This window comes from Vanrija pseudolonga, chromosome 7, assembly GCF_020906515.1.
Source record: "Vanrija pseudolonga chromosome 7, complete sequence".
Classification (NCBI taxonomy): domain Eukaryota; kingdom Fungi; phylum Basidiomycota; class Tremellomycetes; order Trichosporonales; family Trichosporonaceae; genus Vanrija; species Vanrija pseudolonga.
The window spans coordinates 1,375,321-1,390,698 of NC_085855.1; the positions used below are offsets into that span (position 1 = coordinate 1,375,321).

Genomic DNA, 15,378 nt, shown 5'->3' on the forward strand with positions numbered 1-15,378 from the left:
CGGCGCCGGTGGAGGGGGCGGCTGCGGATAAGGATAAGCTGCGTAGCCTGCCTGCTGGGGCGGGGGCGGCGGGGGTGGGAGGTGGCCATACGGTCCAGGCGGGGGAGGCGGGAGGTGCGCGTACTGTCCCCCTCCTCCTGGCGGCAGCGGTGGCGGTGGAGCGTAGTACCCTCCCCCTCCTGGCGGTGGGGGAGCGTATGGATAGTATGACATTGAGCGACGGTGGGTGCTGGTCGTGCTCGGCGATGCGGGGTGTCGTCTATTTAAAGCGGTGGTCGTCGAGGTCTGGGCCAGGTGACTTGCAACCACCACATTGATAGCCGCGGCTCATGACGTCTTGTTTCAGATGGCGGCGATCGACCCCCGCAGTGCAATGTTGACACTTGGCGAGTGCATGCAAAAGAGTGGTTTGTACTCACTGGCTCTAGTCGCATTCGAACACCCTTGCAATAATCCATGATGCCTCTTGTCTCGATGGCTCAGAACCAAGGTTATGTTCTAACTGCGCTGTATACCAGTGGGGTGCCCCTCGTCAGGCTGGCAGCTAGACATGCCCGCGGGTCCAACTCGGGTGCAGCACGCAGCAAACGGACAAAGTCGAGGCACTAATCGGTGCAGCTGAGCCACATGCCATTGCGCGGGTTAGTACGCATACTCGCGCTACTCCCATGCCACCATTATGCATCATCTCCAGCACTCGAGCCGGCGTCTCAGCACGGCCTGCAGCTCGTCCTCTGACAGCTCGTGCACGCCCGTGCGCTCACGCAGGCTGTCGAGCGCTGCGCCTCCGCTCCAAGCCGCCGCCATGGCCTGCGCGAACGTCGGCGTGTCGGCCTCCGCCTCTGACTCGGAGGGCAGGGCGAGCAAGGTCGCCATCTCGTACAGCCTGTTCCACGGCACATCAGTCGGAATGGGCGGGGTGATGCGCGCGACGCCTGCCGCCGCCGCGTGCCGCCAGTCGTCGACTTCCGACAGTAGCGCGCGCCCGCCCGCAGCGGTGAACTTGGACCAGCCGGCGTAGACTGCGCGCTGGGCGATATGGTTGACCAGGTGGGCCGACACGCGGCGGTACACGCGTGCGGCTGGCGTGCGGGGGAGCACGCGCAGCGCCGACAGCAGCGACGTGTAGCCTGCCAGCGCTGCGACGAGGGACGAGTCTGGCCCCGAGTCCTCTAGCGCGCCGTCCGCGCCGACGTCCCACCGCCGCGTGAGGTGCTGCTTGAGGTCTGACTCGACTTCCGAGGTGATGAGGCGCACCATCATATCCTCGGCGCGTGCGCGGAGGTCAGAGTATCGCTGTGCCGTAGGGTCCCATACTGACGGTGCGGCAGCGTCGCCGGCAAGGTCGGCCGACATTTCCGCGAACAGCACGTCGTTGGACCACGAGCGAAGCGCTGCGACGAGGTACTCTGCGCTCACGTGCGCCTTGATCAGGCGCTCCAGCCCAGCCGTGCCGACCGTGACCCGCGAGTCGGGGGTGGGCCTTGCGCCGCCCAGCGCGCCGGGGACGGCGCGCACGAACGCCGAGCTGAGCGTCTCGAAGGCGTTGAGAGAGCCGTCCAGGCGCGAGTGGTACGCTGCGAGGGTGGGCAGCTGGATCGTGCGGAGGAAGGCGACGCGGTATTCCTGTGCTGGGAGAGGCGCGTAGCGGTCCGTAATCCCCTCGATGAGCGCCTTGACCTTGCGCGCCGACTCGGTAGACGGCAGCGCGGCCTCGCCGTCGTCCTCGTCCTCGTCCTCGTCGACCGCAATAGCCCACGCGTTCGGCGCCGAAATAATGTCGTTGAGCGACGTCTCGGCAAACTTTCTCTCGCCCTCAAGCCACTGCTCGAACCAGTCGTGCTCGCGCAGAATGACCCCCGCGAGGCCCTCCCACTCGGCCTCAGCGCCGGCGTACACGCTCGTGCGGGCGAGCTCGAAGCCGTTCTCGCGCACGGCGTCGTCGAACATGACTGTCTGGTAGACTGTGTGCGCGAGCAGCGCGGGGTGGGACAGCAGGTGGGGAATGCGGGTGCGGAGGAACGCAAGCAGCGTCGGAAAGAGGAGCATCGTGAGCTCGCACGTCACGTCGACCTTGGGGTACTCGCGAGCCGTCAGCGGCTGGAGGTAGTCTGCGATGAAGCCCGCGTGCTCGTACACCGCGTCTTGGATGTTGGCGAACGCCCACTCGGGCTTGTCGACGCGGTTGGTCGAGCGCGACCCCTGGAAGTGGTACTTGAACCGCAGGGTGATGGGCTCTGTGAGCGCCTGGATCGGGTACAGGCCGTCGCCCGACGTCCACGACGGCGAGCGCTCCAGCGTGGCATGCAGGCTCTCGCCCTCGGCCTGGAGGTGGAGCAGCTCGCTATACGCGCGCTCAAACGCGCGCCGCTTGTCGGCGGGTACGGACGCGTAGTCCACCCTCCTGGGCCAGCCGAGCGGCTCCGCGGCGGCGAGCAGCGTGTCGGAGAGCACGCGCTTGAGCTGCGCCCACGCGTCGGCGCGCACGTCGGCCAGCGTGCCCAGCAGCGCCATCCCGGGCGGGAGGACCTTCTCGACCGCGACGATCGCGTCGCTCAGCGCGCGGTAGTGCGGCAGCGCAGCGAGCGCCGACGGGGTGTGGTGCGCGGGGTCGAGCACGGCGTCGCTGCGGCGTCAGCGGGGTCACAGCTCGCCACGTACCGTAGTCGGAGGATACGCTCCAGCACGCGGCTCCATGCGAGCGCGGCACGCGTGCGCCCAAGACCAGCCTCCATGCCCTCCACCTGCTCAAGCAGCGTCGGCGCACGCTCGCCGCCTTCCTCGTCGTCGTCAAGCGGCGCCGAGGAGCTAAGCTGAGCGAGCAGCGCCGCGCTCTCGTCACTCTGGCGATATCGCTCCAATGCGAGGTCCTGCGCTGCGGTCTGCAAGCTTTCCAGAGCGGCGCGCGCCTGGCCAATAGCGCCAGGCAACGCAGCCTCCGCGTCCGCGAGGCGCTGGCCCGCGCTCGCGGCCGCAGACGTCCAGTGCGCAATGTCCTCGTCTAGCGTGCGTTTCTTAGCTGCCTGTACGGGAGTGGAAGGGCGCGAAGACGACGCAGAGTACGACCCGCCGCCGCCGCGCCGGTGCTTCTTCTCCACCTGGGCTGGCGCAGCGCCAGTCAGGCTCGCGAGGTCCGGGTACGCCGCGTCGAGATACGCCTTGACCTCTGCTTCTACGCGGCTTGTGTAGACCGGCGCCGCGAGCGAGCGGATGCGCGCGGAAAGCGCGGCGGGCGTCGTCGCGTGCGCGCTCGACGGGGTCGAGGGGCCCGCTATTGTCGTCATTGTAGGGGGGTGTGCGATGGAGACAGCGCTGCGCTGTGCTCAAGCAGAAACCCAGTCGTTGACGTTGTGACGAGTTGGCTGGCGTGCCACGTGGACCACGTGGCGTGACGTCTGGCCGAAGTCGCATCGCACATCGCTTGTTCGTCGATCGGCTACGCGACAACGACATGCCACCACGACAGACTCAACTTCCCAACATCATCCATTCCACGTCCACCACACTCCTTACACCACCGAAAACACCATGGGCAAGCCAGAACCCATCGAGCTGCGTCCTCTCGGCGGCAACGCGCACGCCGGCGCCTCGACCACCTCCCTCCCGCCCCCCTATCGCGAGCCGGCGCCTGGGTCCCTCGGGTCGGGGTACCGCGCCGCCGAGGACCGGGCCAAGGCTGCCGTCCGGCCGGGCGAGGGGGCGATGGACTCTGCGAGCGTGTATGGGCTGTTTGCGGCCGGGTGGTGAGTGGGCCGTTGAGGGGACTGAGCAGGCTGACCACCGGCGCCAGGTTCGCAACGTGCGCCCTCCCCCTCCTCACGATGCCCCGCCTCGTCCTCTTCCTCGCCGGCCCGTCGTCGGCCCCGACCCCGCTCAACCCCTCCTCGCTTCAGGCTCCCTTGGCCAACAACCCAGTCAGCTCGGGCCCCATCCCGTCCTACGACCGCGGGCACTACGACAGCCTGACGCACCTCGAGAACTTTGCGCTGCGCCTCCTCGGCCTCGGGCTTGTCGCGCTCGCGCTCGTGAGCCTCTTCGTCGTCGTGCCCGCGTATGCGCCTGGCGTGGCGCCCGGAAGGCAGAGCACCATCGTCGTCTGGGCCATCCTCGGCAGCGTCGCGTCCGTCGTGGCGTGGAACGCGCCCCTCGGCGCCCTGGCCACCCTCACGGCCTTTGGCAACGCCGTCCTCTCGGGCTGGGGATGGTGGGCCGTCTTTTTTGGAAACGACGACCGCAAGTTTAAAAAGTACCTCAAACCAAACTCGCGCCTCAAGCGTCTGTAGCGGTGCAAATGCGCACAGTCCCATCCTACATCCTACACACTGTATCCACCTGTCCGTCCGGTCCTCGTCGCTTCCCCCAGGCTGCTCTGTTTATTCACGATGATGATGTCTAGTGTGCATGAAAATACAAGTGTAACTATAGTGGCAATGAAGTGGTAGTACTGATGCGCGTGCAATGCTATCGCCAATGGATAGCACAGCGACATGTTGCACCATCGGGCTCGAGCCCCCAAGTGGCGTCGTACAGCGCGCGCCCTTATCGCTGGGCGTCTTGAGATCGAGACCTCCCTCGTCTCTTCTATCTCTCTCTCCTACACGCACTCCTCACCCCCGCTTCCCCTCAATCTTCCCTACGACATGATGGCCGTGTTGGCGTGATGCGCCGCCTGGTCTTCGGCAAGCATCCGGTCTCGCTCGCGGTCGCGGCGTTCGGCTGCTGCCACAAGGGCGGCGTTGCCTTCCGGCGTGTCGGGCTCCGGGACAGAACCGCCGTTGGCGGCAGTCGCAGCTGCAGCAGCGGCAGTCGTCGCGGCGTTCCTGCGACGGCGGCGACGAGGCAGCGTCTGCTGGATCGGCATCGGCCGCACGTCAAGGTCCATTGCCACGTTGGTCGCCGCCTGGAAAGCCTCGATCCACTGCACACACTGCCGAGCCGACTCGGTCTGCAGCATAAACTGCTGGCCCTCGGAACGAACACGGACGCAGTGCAAGCGCTTCTTGTAGTCGGCAGCAAGACCACTCTCGGCATTGTGAAGTGAGTACACGTGCACGAGCTGGTTGTGCGCAAATGGCAGGTGCGCGGCGATCGGCGCAGACGCGGTCGACGACGCCACAGACTCGGCTCCAGACGACTGGCGGCGATTCTTGTGCGTGAAGAGGTGAATGTCCTTGGCGTCGGGGCCGTCAGACTCGGTGCTGGGTCGAGTCTGGGAACCGTTGGTGAGGCGGCGAGCCTGAAGCGCAACACCACGCGCCAGCGTCGAGTCGATGCTGGTGCTGGTGCCGCGGCGACCACCGGGGCTGGCAGTACGTCCGGGCGACGTTGCCGTCGTCGGCGAAGTCGTGCTCATGGACGCCCGGCGCTCCTGGAGTACGCGGTCAGGCGGGAGGTGCACGTGGAGGTTCGACTCCACCTCGTCGGTCGAAGCCGTCAAGTAGACCTCGCCCGCGCGCAGAGGCACCTTTGTCGGATCAAATTTGTACACGTAAAGCGCCGTACCGTGGAGCACAAAGTAGTGCTTCTTCCACGAGCGGTCCTTGGCCTGGACACCAGGGGCGTTGAACTCCATCTTGCGTGCCAGAGTGCCCTCGATGTGCACGCCGCACCAGTACGGAGGCAGGCGCTCGCGGCCCTCTTCTTCACGGGGCTTGGGAACCGGTCCGTCGTAAAAGGCCAAGGGCTGGTACTTTGGTGGAGGCACATCCTCGAGCGACGATCTGCGCTTGAGAGGAGGGGGCGCAGACTGGCCGCGGAGGGGAGCGTTCGGCGTAGGAGGTGTGTAGATCACCGACTCGGGTGGGGACGACGTCACCGAGATGCCCGAAGCCTCCTCGTCATGGCTGACCGTCGATTCCGGCCGCTCACTGGCCGGCTGCCGGTGAGACAGGTTGACCATGGACTGCGACGGGCGCGTGTAGAACGAGGGCCGGGCCGCAGCAGTGGTGGTTTCGGGGGTGGTCGGGGTCGCAGAAGGCGAGTGAGCAGCAGTGGATGAGCCAGAGGCAGAGCCCGAAGCCTCGTCGTCAGAGGTCACATCCGAGGAGGCTTCGCTGTCCTCCTCCTCCTCGACGGGGCTCGAGCGAAGCGCTGGGTCTGAGCGAGCGGGTCGGACCTGGCCGCCTCCGCTTCGCTTGCGAGGAGTGGCCACGGGCCGCTGAAGGTCCGAAGCACGAGGGGTCGCTTCGACCGCAGACTCGGTCGGGGTCCGGCTGCTTGACGCAACAAACGAGTCAAAGTAGCCCGGAATGCGAGCATTGGCCGCGCCAACGGCCTCGGACGACGAGATGGTGGCCGTCTTCAATGGCGACTCGGCAAACGTGGCCCACTCGCCGGCCGAGGCCGAGTAGTCTGGACGTGGCGTTGCGAGGTTCCACACCGACTTTGCAGAGGTCGATCCGAGGACAAGGTTGCTCGAGGCAGCTGCGGCCCGAATCTCGTCCACGGTCATGGGCTGCGTATGCCGGCGATCGGCAATGCTCGACGGTGTCGAGGATCCAGGTGTCTCTGATATCGTGTTAGCATCAAGCAGATGGTCTAGACGTACCTTCGGCAACTGGTGTCATGGTCCCGGCTGCTGGTGCCTTGCCCTTGGCTGTGAAGGAGATGTGGTCGTCTTCCTGGGCTGGAAGGGGGGGACTGTCCTGTGACGAGGTGTCCGCGTCGTCCTCGTCATCCTCCTCTGCATCGCCGCCATCGTCTTCGTCGTCGTCATCGCCACGCGACGTGGGCATGCGCATCATGACAGGCTAAGAGGGGGCGTCAGCTATTTGCATGCATAGGACGCGACTGTCGTTGCGTCTCCACGCGTCCCGACTCTCTCTCGGGACCCTGGCTCGCTCCGTCGGGACCGAACTACTCACCATTGCGCGGGTTGCTTTTCGGATCTCCTTGTCGGTCAGCTCGCGACTCGGGGTCGGGCGACTCGTGGCAGTGGTCGGGCTCGAAGTCATGGGAGTGAAGAAGGGGAAGACGCCGTGGAGCGAAGAGCGAGAGTTTGCGCGGGACAGGGCAGGCGACTTGGGGCCACCTTCGCGAGCAAGAGTACCCCATTCTGGCGGTTGTGTAGAGATTGGCGTGAGCATCGGAAGGTTGGCGATCGGAAGAGGCATAGGCGGTGACTGGAGCACGAGCGACGCCTTGGAAGGGTGACGCGGGAGTCCTTCAGACGTGGACACGAACGAGGCCGTGGTGGCCGTGGATGGCCGCCGTCCATCCTGAGAGATGATGGATGCTGCGTACGCGGGGCGCACTGCGGGAGCCGGCTCTTCTGTCTTCTCCTTGGCCGTCTCGTCAGTCGATGCCCGTGCTGGGGCTTCGGTTTCCAAGAACGGTGCAAGCGAGGCGGGGCCCATCACGAATGCTGCAGCCATGGCCTCCTCTGGGTCCTGCGACAGGGGGATCTTGATGCGCGTCGTTGTTGTCGGTCCCGCTCCTGGCGAGGTCGCCACCGCCTCGTCCGTCTCTGCGTCAGAAGCCTCCATGTCGGTTTCTGAGAAGACGGCTGTGCGGGTGCTACCGCGCGACATTGAACGCATGCTGTTGGCTGATGGAGAAGACGCGCGCAGCAGGTCGCTCGAGCGCTTGCGGAAGAGGTTCTTGCTGCCTCCTTCGCCGATGAGGTTGCGGAGTCTGCTCTGAAAGTCGACCGTGTCGACGCTGGTGGACGATTCACGTCTTGAAGCGCGTCTTTCACGAGTGATGCGTGATCCTGGTGCCGGCGACTCGGAGCGGCGCGTCGAAAAGAGCGAGGGCATGGTGGGAAAAGGGGAAGGAAGGGGCGAGGGGGGAAGGTGATTGATGTAGTAGTCTTGTTTGAAGCCCACCCAGCGCACCGAGATGAGGTCGTGTACGCGTAGTTCGGTCCGTAGATTGGATCACGAGGGCTCGGCCAGGAAGCAGGGGGGAGGTGTACCCGTGATCAAAGGCCGCCGAGCTTATGAAGGGAGCTGTTACGACCCAGAGCCGCGAGCTAGCTACCTAGGGGAGGAGGGTCGGCGTCGGTCGTTGGCGAGCGACGAGGCACGATCGCGCGAGATCGAGGTCGTTGTGCGGGGCTGGACGGAAAAAGAGATGGGCCTCGGCCGTGCAGTCTGCGCGGTGAGAGCTTGCGGCGGCGGCTTGGTTGGCGGGCGGACGGACTGGGACTGGACCTCGGGATGCGATGCAGTAGGTCCTAGTGACGGTGGTAGGTTTCAGAGGGCCTTCGTATGTCGTGTGGGCTGTCGCTGCTTTGGCTTTTGGTGGGCCGGCGGGCGGGCGGGCGGGGGAGGCGTGGTCGTCGGTGGGTGATGCTGGCTGGCGTGGTTCGTTGATTGCGCGCCAGGGAGAGTGAGTCAATGTGGGGGGCAGTGATGAAGATTGCCGAGAGAGACCCAAAATACTATGCCAGGGAGAGAGTCCAAGTAATAAAAGAGACAGTTGTTGTTGTTGTCGTCGTCGATGTCGTTGCTGCTGCTGTCGCTGCTGCAGTCGTCGTTGTGAGATGAGAACAATGTCAAAGTCGGCACCGAGTGGGTCGAGTAGAGATGCGAGTGGGGCAGGCTGCTGGCAACAGTCGGGTCGCTTTTGTCGTTCGGTTCGGCCGGCCAAAAGAGAGCGAGCAGCCAGGCAGCAGCTCTGTAATCACACTGAACTACTCCGTCTTTTGATTCCAATGTGGCTTCAGGGGCTTCTCTTTGCAACTCTCCGTGAGTTGGGTGGCGGCGGCACGGCGCAGAGACGCAGGGGGGGGGGGGGCTACTCCGAGTCGGCGGGGCAGGGGGACAGCGGCGGCGACGATTTGGAGTAGAGGCGAGCAGCATTCGTAGTAACAAGTGACGTAGTCGGGTCTGGCCGACACTCCAAAAAATGGGAGTGACCCTGAGGCGCAGGCTGCATGCTGGCCCCTTCCCTCTCTTGCATGGGTGACTGCATGCAGCAGCTCGAGGCTGGAACACTGGGAGCTGACAGCATGCACAAGTGTGCCAAGAACATGCACATCCACCGGTAACGACAGTCACTGTCACGCTGTACACACAAACGGTCAGCTGAGTGAGTGGGTCGAGAGCGGCGGCGGTTGACAAGGCAACCAACGCGAACGCGAGGCAGAGCCGGCTCGGCACACCCAAGCGATATAGACGACACACCACGCAGGCCACTCCGACGCCGCCACCACCGCGCAACGCTTGGCTCCGGCCATCCGGTGCCGGACGGACAAGGACGGCTCTGTCCGTACGCGGCCGCGGCATGCTCTGTCAGCACAGTGCATCATGATACGTGTCTAATCGCATGAATAAGAGGGAGGGTGGGCAGCGGGCAGTGAGCGAATCAACGACTGGGTGAGACATGCCTCGTCGGGATGTCTCTGGCTGATGGACCACTATTAGCCTCGTCTCGCATCAATATCACGCGCGCGACGCCCAGCTGATGATGCACGCACTGCCGCGGTAGTAACGGTTTCGCCACCCGCGTCGTGTCAAGGCTCGGGGCCCAGCCTTTGCCTCGTGGGGGTATGTGCCTGCCTAGCCTGCCTGCCCCTCGTCTCGTCCATGCTTGGCACGTTCGTTGCACGCGCGTGTTGTTGCTTTATGCATTCCCATTGCAAGCTACAGCTTGTTGGAATAAGTGAATCGGCAGGGGGGTGGCAAGGCAGCCAAGGACGGTCGGCTCGGTTGGATCCGTCAGAGTGCCGTCGAGGCACCGACGAATTTGCGGGGAGGAAATCGGATTACAGTTTGGAATAATCCACAAGCGCGCGGAGACATTCCACTCCGCACTACATACCATTCATCCAAGCAAGCCTCCCGGCAAGTGCTAACAAAGGTCACGCAGCAGCATCAAGAAGAGCATGAACGTGCGATCTGCGGCGCAGTGTGGCGCGGGGCTGAGAGAGGGAGAGGGAGAGAGCTGTGCGCCTTCCTCTGGGGCCCATTGTCCACACCCTACCTATGGCCCACGCCACCAAGCCCACGGAGGCCAGAGGCCAGACGCGTCGCGCCAACAAAGAGGCACTATCAACCGACGTGTCCTTCTCACGCTCTGCAGTGTGGTGCACCAACGTCTGACGTTATCACGCACCTTGTTCCGAGCCAATAGCTGCAGAAGGGACGACGCGGCGCGGCGCGACACACCACACGCCGTGATACCATGATATCATCATCAGCATGCGCTGTGCCGCGGCTTTCCGGCGGTAAGACGACGCGATGGTCGCTCGCTTGAGGAACGCGTTCATGGCGGTGTTGTTGCGTTCGTTCTGGGCTGTCGTCGGGATCAGCGATCGTGACGTATAGATGCGTGGGCGTTGACAACAGCACGACAGCCGGCCAGCACATCATGATGGCTCATGCTTGGATCGTCGACTGTGTGCAACACGCTGCAAGCTGTGCGATCGATACACATACTGACGACTTGGACGACCGCGCAGTCACAACCCCTCCACCTTCATCCCTCCACCAGCACCACCATGAGGCCACAACACCGCCAAGGCACAGTGCCACCGGCACCGGCACCGGCAGGCATTATCCGACCGAAGAAGATAGCAGCGAGGAGATAGCCCGCGGGGGCGTGTACATGTGATGCTGATGGGCGTGCATGGCTGGCACAAGGCGCATCGAGTCGGGCCGACGACGAACGGTGGAGCACAACTGGGGGAGTCATGCCCGCTGACTGATCTGATGCCAGGTGCCTCGCTTCCCCTGGCACACTCGAAACCTCGATAACAGCGCCGCACCGTCGTTATGGCCTTGTTACTACCGTCGCTCAGCAACATGACGGGGTGTTCGCTTGATACAAGCCCACCTGACGACCGACCGTCCATCACCGCGCGGATAGGTGGTGGCAGCAGCTGGTACTCGCTTCATCGGCTGATCGACTGCGAACATCTGAGAACGATCTCGCGCTTCCAACCCACCTACCTACCTACCTATCAACATTGTAGACAGAGCAAGAACAAGAGCATCGCTGGGCTTGCAACTGCCCTCCTCTTGGACCCACGAAGCTGGTAACGACATCAGATCAGGCCGCTGGGTCGAACCTGCGTGGCGGTTTCTCGAGCCCACGCCCGACGACAAACGAGGCGCCAAACCGCCAGCCCGTCGGCCAGCTCTTGAACGATGTTGGGAACTTTGGTCCCCCCTGCGCCATCAGCCCGACGTGGCAGCGGCGACTGATCCACTTCGGAGCAATAACCCTTGGCGCGCCATCGCCGAACCGGACATCCATGCGATCGATCCAGCGATATCGGCGTTCGGGAACACGGACAGATGTACCCAACGCCGAGACTGGTCTTCGAACGTCGTGAACTGCTCTTCGGGGCGATGTTGCGCGTCGGCGTATGCTGGTGACGAGAAGCCAACCTCGAGATCGCCGGCCGGCCACTGCGAAGCCCAGGGACGGGCGTAAGAGGCGGCTACACCGAGAAGGCGACACTCGAGGCCGATGGTGGCGCTCAAGTCGGTGGCCATGAGAAGGGACATTGAGACGTTGTGCGCGACGGACTGAACGATGGGATAAGTGAGGCGAAGGGCAAGATCATGAGCCAACATCGACGGGGCACGAACATCGATTAACACGGCATCCGATAGACCTTGCCTTCCAACTCCATCGGAGAGCATCGCAAAGGCAACAACAAATTTGTCGACGTCGGATCTGATTTCCGCGCCTCTCCACTCGATGCGATGAAGCGAGATGCGCCGGAGGACGGTCCGGCGTCTGCAGCGCTGGAATCTGGCCAGGAGCACACAGGTCCGCCAGGCGGAACACCTTGCGCGCCGAGCACTGGTGGCGCTGGCATACCCCGGCAGGTGGCCCGAAGTTCTCGGCAGCGCGGACATGTGGCCTGGCACCTGGGTCGCCGCAATATTGCCTCGAACCCCCGGTGGGCGGTCCGGATGCTCTCGGCAGAGGGGCATGTGGTCTCGGCGTACCGCATGACTGGCTCGGGTCAGCGCCTCGATCGCCCAGCCGGTACACGGTCCGGAGCACATGTCGGACTCGCTCATTGTGCCTTGATCAGATGCACCATCTCCTCAGCATCGGTGAGCGGACCGGCGCTGACACGTGTCCAACTTGGCAGCTGTCTCGGCGCTTCGCCCGAGCCATCAGCTGCGGATGACCCGTGCCTCGGTGACGGTGCTGTCGCCAGCCAGCCGGGGCGCGGACCGGAGGGAGCATGTTCATACAGCTGAGGGCACATAGGGAGGGGGACACCTCGCTTGCCCTGCCATTCGGGTGTGCTACCGACTGCGGATCGCGGCGCCAAGGCATGTCCGGTGATTGCGGAGTGTGTGGGTTGTTGGGCGAGATCGTCGGCAGAGACGACCGACGGCCGACGGTCGACAGTGGTGCCACTCCATGTCGCCTCGCTTGACGTCCGCGCGTGCGCGGACTGCCCTCGCCGCCGGCAGACACACCCTGAACCCGCCGCTGATAATATTGTCCGGCGGCATTAGTCGCATTGGGTGGTGACACGTTGACACCTGCCTCCTGCGTTGCTCGGGGCTGCCGCCGGGCCCGGTCCGAGTGCAAGCGAGCGAGCAAACGAGCATTGACTGGTCGCATATGCATTTGGTTTGTGGAGCGAAGCCTGGCTGCCCGCCTTTTTTTCGTTGCATTGTCGAGTGGCTCTGCCTCGTTTGACCCGAATCGACGCCGAGCCCGCCACATCTCCTTTTCTTCCTGGGGATATCCTTTCCGGACCGGTCCCGACGAGCTGCAAAACTGCCTTGTTGCACACCTTGCAGCGCCTATGCAGACTCGTAATCAGCCTTATACATCCTGGATATCTTGGCCACACGGGTATCGTAGCACAGCCGCCACGCTCCCAGTGGCCGCGATCATGTCATGGCCCTGACGTTTTCTGTTGACCGCGGGATCCCGGTCCGGGTTGGAGATAGTCGGGCTTCCGGGAAAACCCTCTCCCTCCCCCTCCCTGATGTTCACCTGATCATCCACATCACCATCACCGCGTCCACTTTGCGTGAATGCGTGCAGCAGCAGCAGCAGAAGCAAGCGGCTGGGCTCGATCCGCACCCTGGAACGCCAAGTCAGATGACCGCCAAGGACGGTAAAGGGCGGCCAAGGGTGGGGACCCACAAGCACCGAGGGGGACATAGCCAGACCGAGCTCCCGAGTCGCTCGCCCATCCGTTTGCCTCTACACGGGCCTTACGGATCTCACGCGGACCTTGGGCCTGCTGCCGAGCCGCTCTCTACACAAACCAAACCCAACCACCGGCATGTGAGCCGCTCGCCCAGGCGCTTGCGCTTGCGGTCAGAGGCCGACCCCATCACCAATCGCGCGTACCTTGCCAAGAAGTACCGGCCCGACCGCTCACCAGCCGACTGTGGCGCGCTGCACCCCACTGCTCCCCCTAGGCCATTGAACACATCGGTCCGGATGTGGTGGCTCCACACATTCACTCGACGTGCGCGTCGGTGCGGCCGCGTTCCTTGATGTGGGGCGAACAGGGGTACTCCGAGCTTGCTTTGGCGCAAGTATAAAGACCGATGCGGAGCGGGTTCCCACCCTCCACGCCCTCTCCATACCCCGCACCCGCCAAACATCAGCAACAATGGGCGCGAACCACCTTCTCGAAGTACCAAGTGGGTAGAGGGAGCCCAGAGGGCCGGCTAGCTACACCCCGCTGACGCTCCCAGACAACACCAACCCGTTATGGTGGAAGGACCCGGGCATGCGCCAGAACGTGCTCCACTGCATCGGCTGCTGCCTGTGCGTCTTCTATATCGGCTACGACCAGTCGCTGCTCTCGGCGCTCCAGGGCGTGCCCCAGTGGAAGGAGTACTTCAACAACCCCAAGGGCCCGTGGCTGGGCCTCATCGCCGCGTCGCTCTTCTTCCCCGCCCTCGTGACGGTGTTTGTCTCGTCGTGGATCTCGCAGCGCTTCGGCCGCCGCCCCGCCATCTGGGTCGGCGCGACGCTCATCGTCGCCGGTGCCCTGCTCAACGGCCTCGCGAAGAACACGGGCCAGTTCATCGGCGGCCGTGCCATGCTCGGAGCCGGCGGTGCCATGACCAAGGTCTGTGCCGCGCCGCTGCTTAACGAGATCGTCCACCCCCGCCTCCGTGAGCGCATGGCCGCGAGCTACTACGGCTGGTACTTTATCGGCTCGACCATCTCGTCCCTCCTCTGCCTGGGCGGTCTCTACATCAAGGGCGAGTGGGGATGGCGCATGCCATGCATGTGAGTGGGGTCGGGGTGTTGGTGCCATGCATAGTGCTGACGGCCACACAGTTTCCAGGCCTTTGTCCCGTTCCTTGTCATCCTCATTTCGTGGCTCGCCCCCGAGTCGCCCCGTTACCTCATCGGCATCGGCAAGCATGAGCTCGCGCTCGCCACGCTGGCAAAGTACCACGCCAACGGCGACAAGCAGGACCCGATGGTGCAGCTGGAGTTTAACGAAATTGTCGTGGCGATCGAATCGGAGGGCGACGAAAAACAGACCTCGTACATGGACCTCATCAAGACACCTGCCGGCCGCCGTCGCACCCTCATGGTCGTGCTTATCGCCTTCGGTACCAACTGGATGGGTAATGCGCTCATTGCGTACTACCTCACGCCCGTGCTTGTGTCGGTTGGCATCGACAAGCCCGTCCAGACCTGCGCCCTCAACGCCGGCCTCGCCATGTGGAACTTTGTCGTCTGCCAGGCCGCTGCCACCCAGATGGGCAAGATCAACCGCCGCGTCGCCTTCTTTACGTCCCACGCCGGCATGATCGCGTGTCTCGCCATTGTGGCGGGCTTTTCCGCCACTTTCCAGAAGGACAGGGTCAAGAACAAGAACTGGGGTCTCGCCTCCGTCCCCTTCCTCTTCATCTTCTACGGCTTCTACGACATTGCATGGCAGATCCTCCAATTCGCCTATCCTACAGAGATTCTCCCGTGCGTTTAGTTTCTTGAGCAAAGAACGTTGCTGACGACCCAGATTCCGCGTGAGGACGAAGGGCCTTGCCCTTTTCACCTTCTGCCAGGTTTTGGCCAACTCCTTCAATCAATTCGTCAACCCTATCGCCCTGGACGCGATCAAATGGAAGTACTACATCGTCTACATCGGTATCAACATCCTCTACGTGATCTACTTCTACTTCAACATGATTGACAGCCACGGTCTGCCCCTCGAGGAGGTGACCCTCCTTTACGAGTACCCCCGCAAGGACGCCCGTACCATGGCCCGTGCGGAGATGGACAAGCGCATCCGCGCCGAGGAGCTTCGCCAGCGTGGTGGCAAGGGTTCTATCAACGATGAGAAGAACGACGAGGACGTTCGTGTGGAGCGTGTTTAGTGTTGTAGAGATGGGGATGAAGCCGGTAAGCAGTTCATTTGCCGGCGATAGCCGCTACCTTGGCCTCCCTTGGCGTGCGGTGTTGCTCTCAATGTCT

At 63.6% G+C, this 15,378-nt stretch overlaps 5 protein-coding genes across 5 annotated transcripts; 2 read left to right on the top strand and 3 right to left on the bottom strand.

The window, feature by feature from the left end:
• Positions 1–684: 684 nt before the first annotated feature.
• RINT1 (RAD50-interacting protein 1) lies at positions 685–3,284 on the bottom strand (the record flags this gene model as incomplete). Its single annotated transcript, XM_062775953.1, has 2 exons — positions 685–2,626; positions 2,662–3,284. 2 exons carry the CDS (start codon positions 3,282–3,284, stop codon positions 685–687), a joined length of 2,565 nt encoding a protein of 854 aa, XP_062631937.1.
• A 206-nt stretch (positions 3,285–3,490) lies between these two features.
• LOC62_07G009398 (uncharacterized protein) lies at positions 3,491–4,363 on the top strand. The gene is made up of 2 exons (XM_062775954.1): positions 3,491–3,743; positions 3,791–4,363. Exons 1-2 carry the CDS (start codon positions 3,529–3,531, stop codon positions 4,281–4,283), a joined length of 708 nt encoding a protein of 235 aa, XP_062631938.1. The 5' UTR covers positions 3,491–3,528; the 3' UTR covers positions 4,284–4,363.
• Positions 4,364–4,376: 13 nt separating this feature from the next.
• On the bottom strand, positions 4,377–8,243 carry YNL144C (putative protein). The gene is made up of 3 exons (XM_062775955.1): positions 6,864–8,243; positions 6,548–6,749; positions 4,377–6,507 (listed from the first exon to the last, which is right to left on the bottom strand). Exons 1-3 carry the CDS (start codon positions 7,755–7,757, stop codon positions 4,634–4,636), a joined length of 2,970 nt encoding a protein of 989 aa, XP_062631939.1. The 5' UTR covers positions 7,758–8,243; the 3' UTR covers positions 4,377–4,633.
• Positions 8,244–11,123: 2,880 nt separating this feature from the next.
• Positions 11,124–11,456, bottom strand: LOC62_07G009400 (uncharacterized protein; the record flags this gene model as incomplete). The annotated part of the gene is made up of 1 exon (XM_062775956.1): positions 11,124–11,456. One exon carries the CDS (start codon positions 11,454–11,456, stop codon positions 11,124–11,126), a length of 333 nt encoding a protein of 110 aa, XP_062631940.1.
• Positions 11,457–13,552: 2,096 nt separating this feature from the next.
• On the top strand, positions 13,553–15,281 carry LAC12_14 (Lactose permease; the record flags this gene model as incomplete). Its single annotated transcript, XM_062775957.1, has 4 exons — positions 13,553–13,583; positions 13,638–14,181; positions 14,233–14,880; positions 14,924–15,281. The coding sequence occupies 4 exons, from the start codon at positions 13,553–13,555 to the stop codon at positions 15,279–15,281; spliced, it is 1,581 nt and encodes a 526-aa protein (XP_062631941.1).
• Positions 15,282–15,378: the final 97 nt, after the last annotated feature.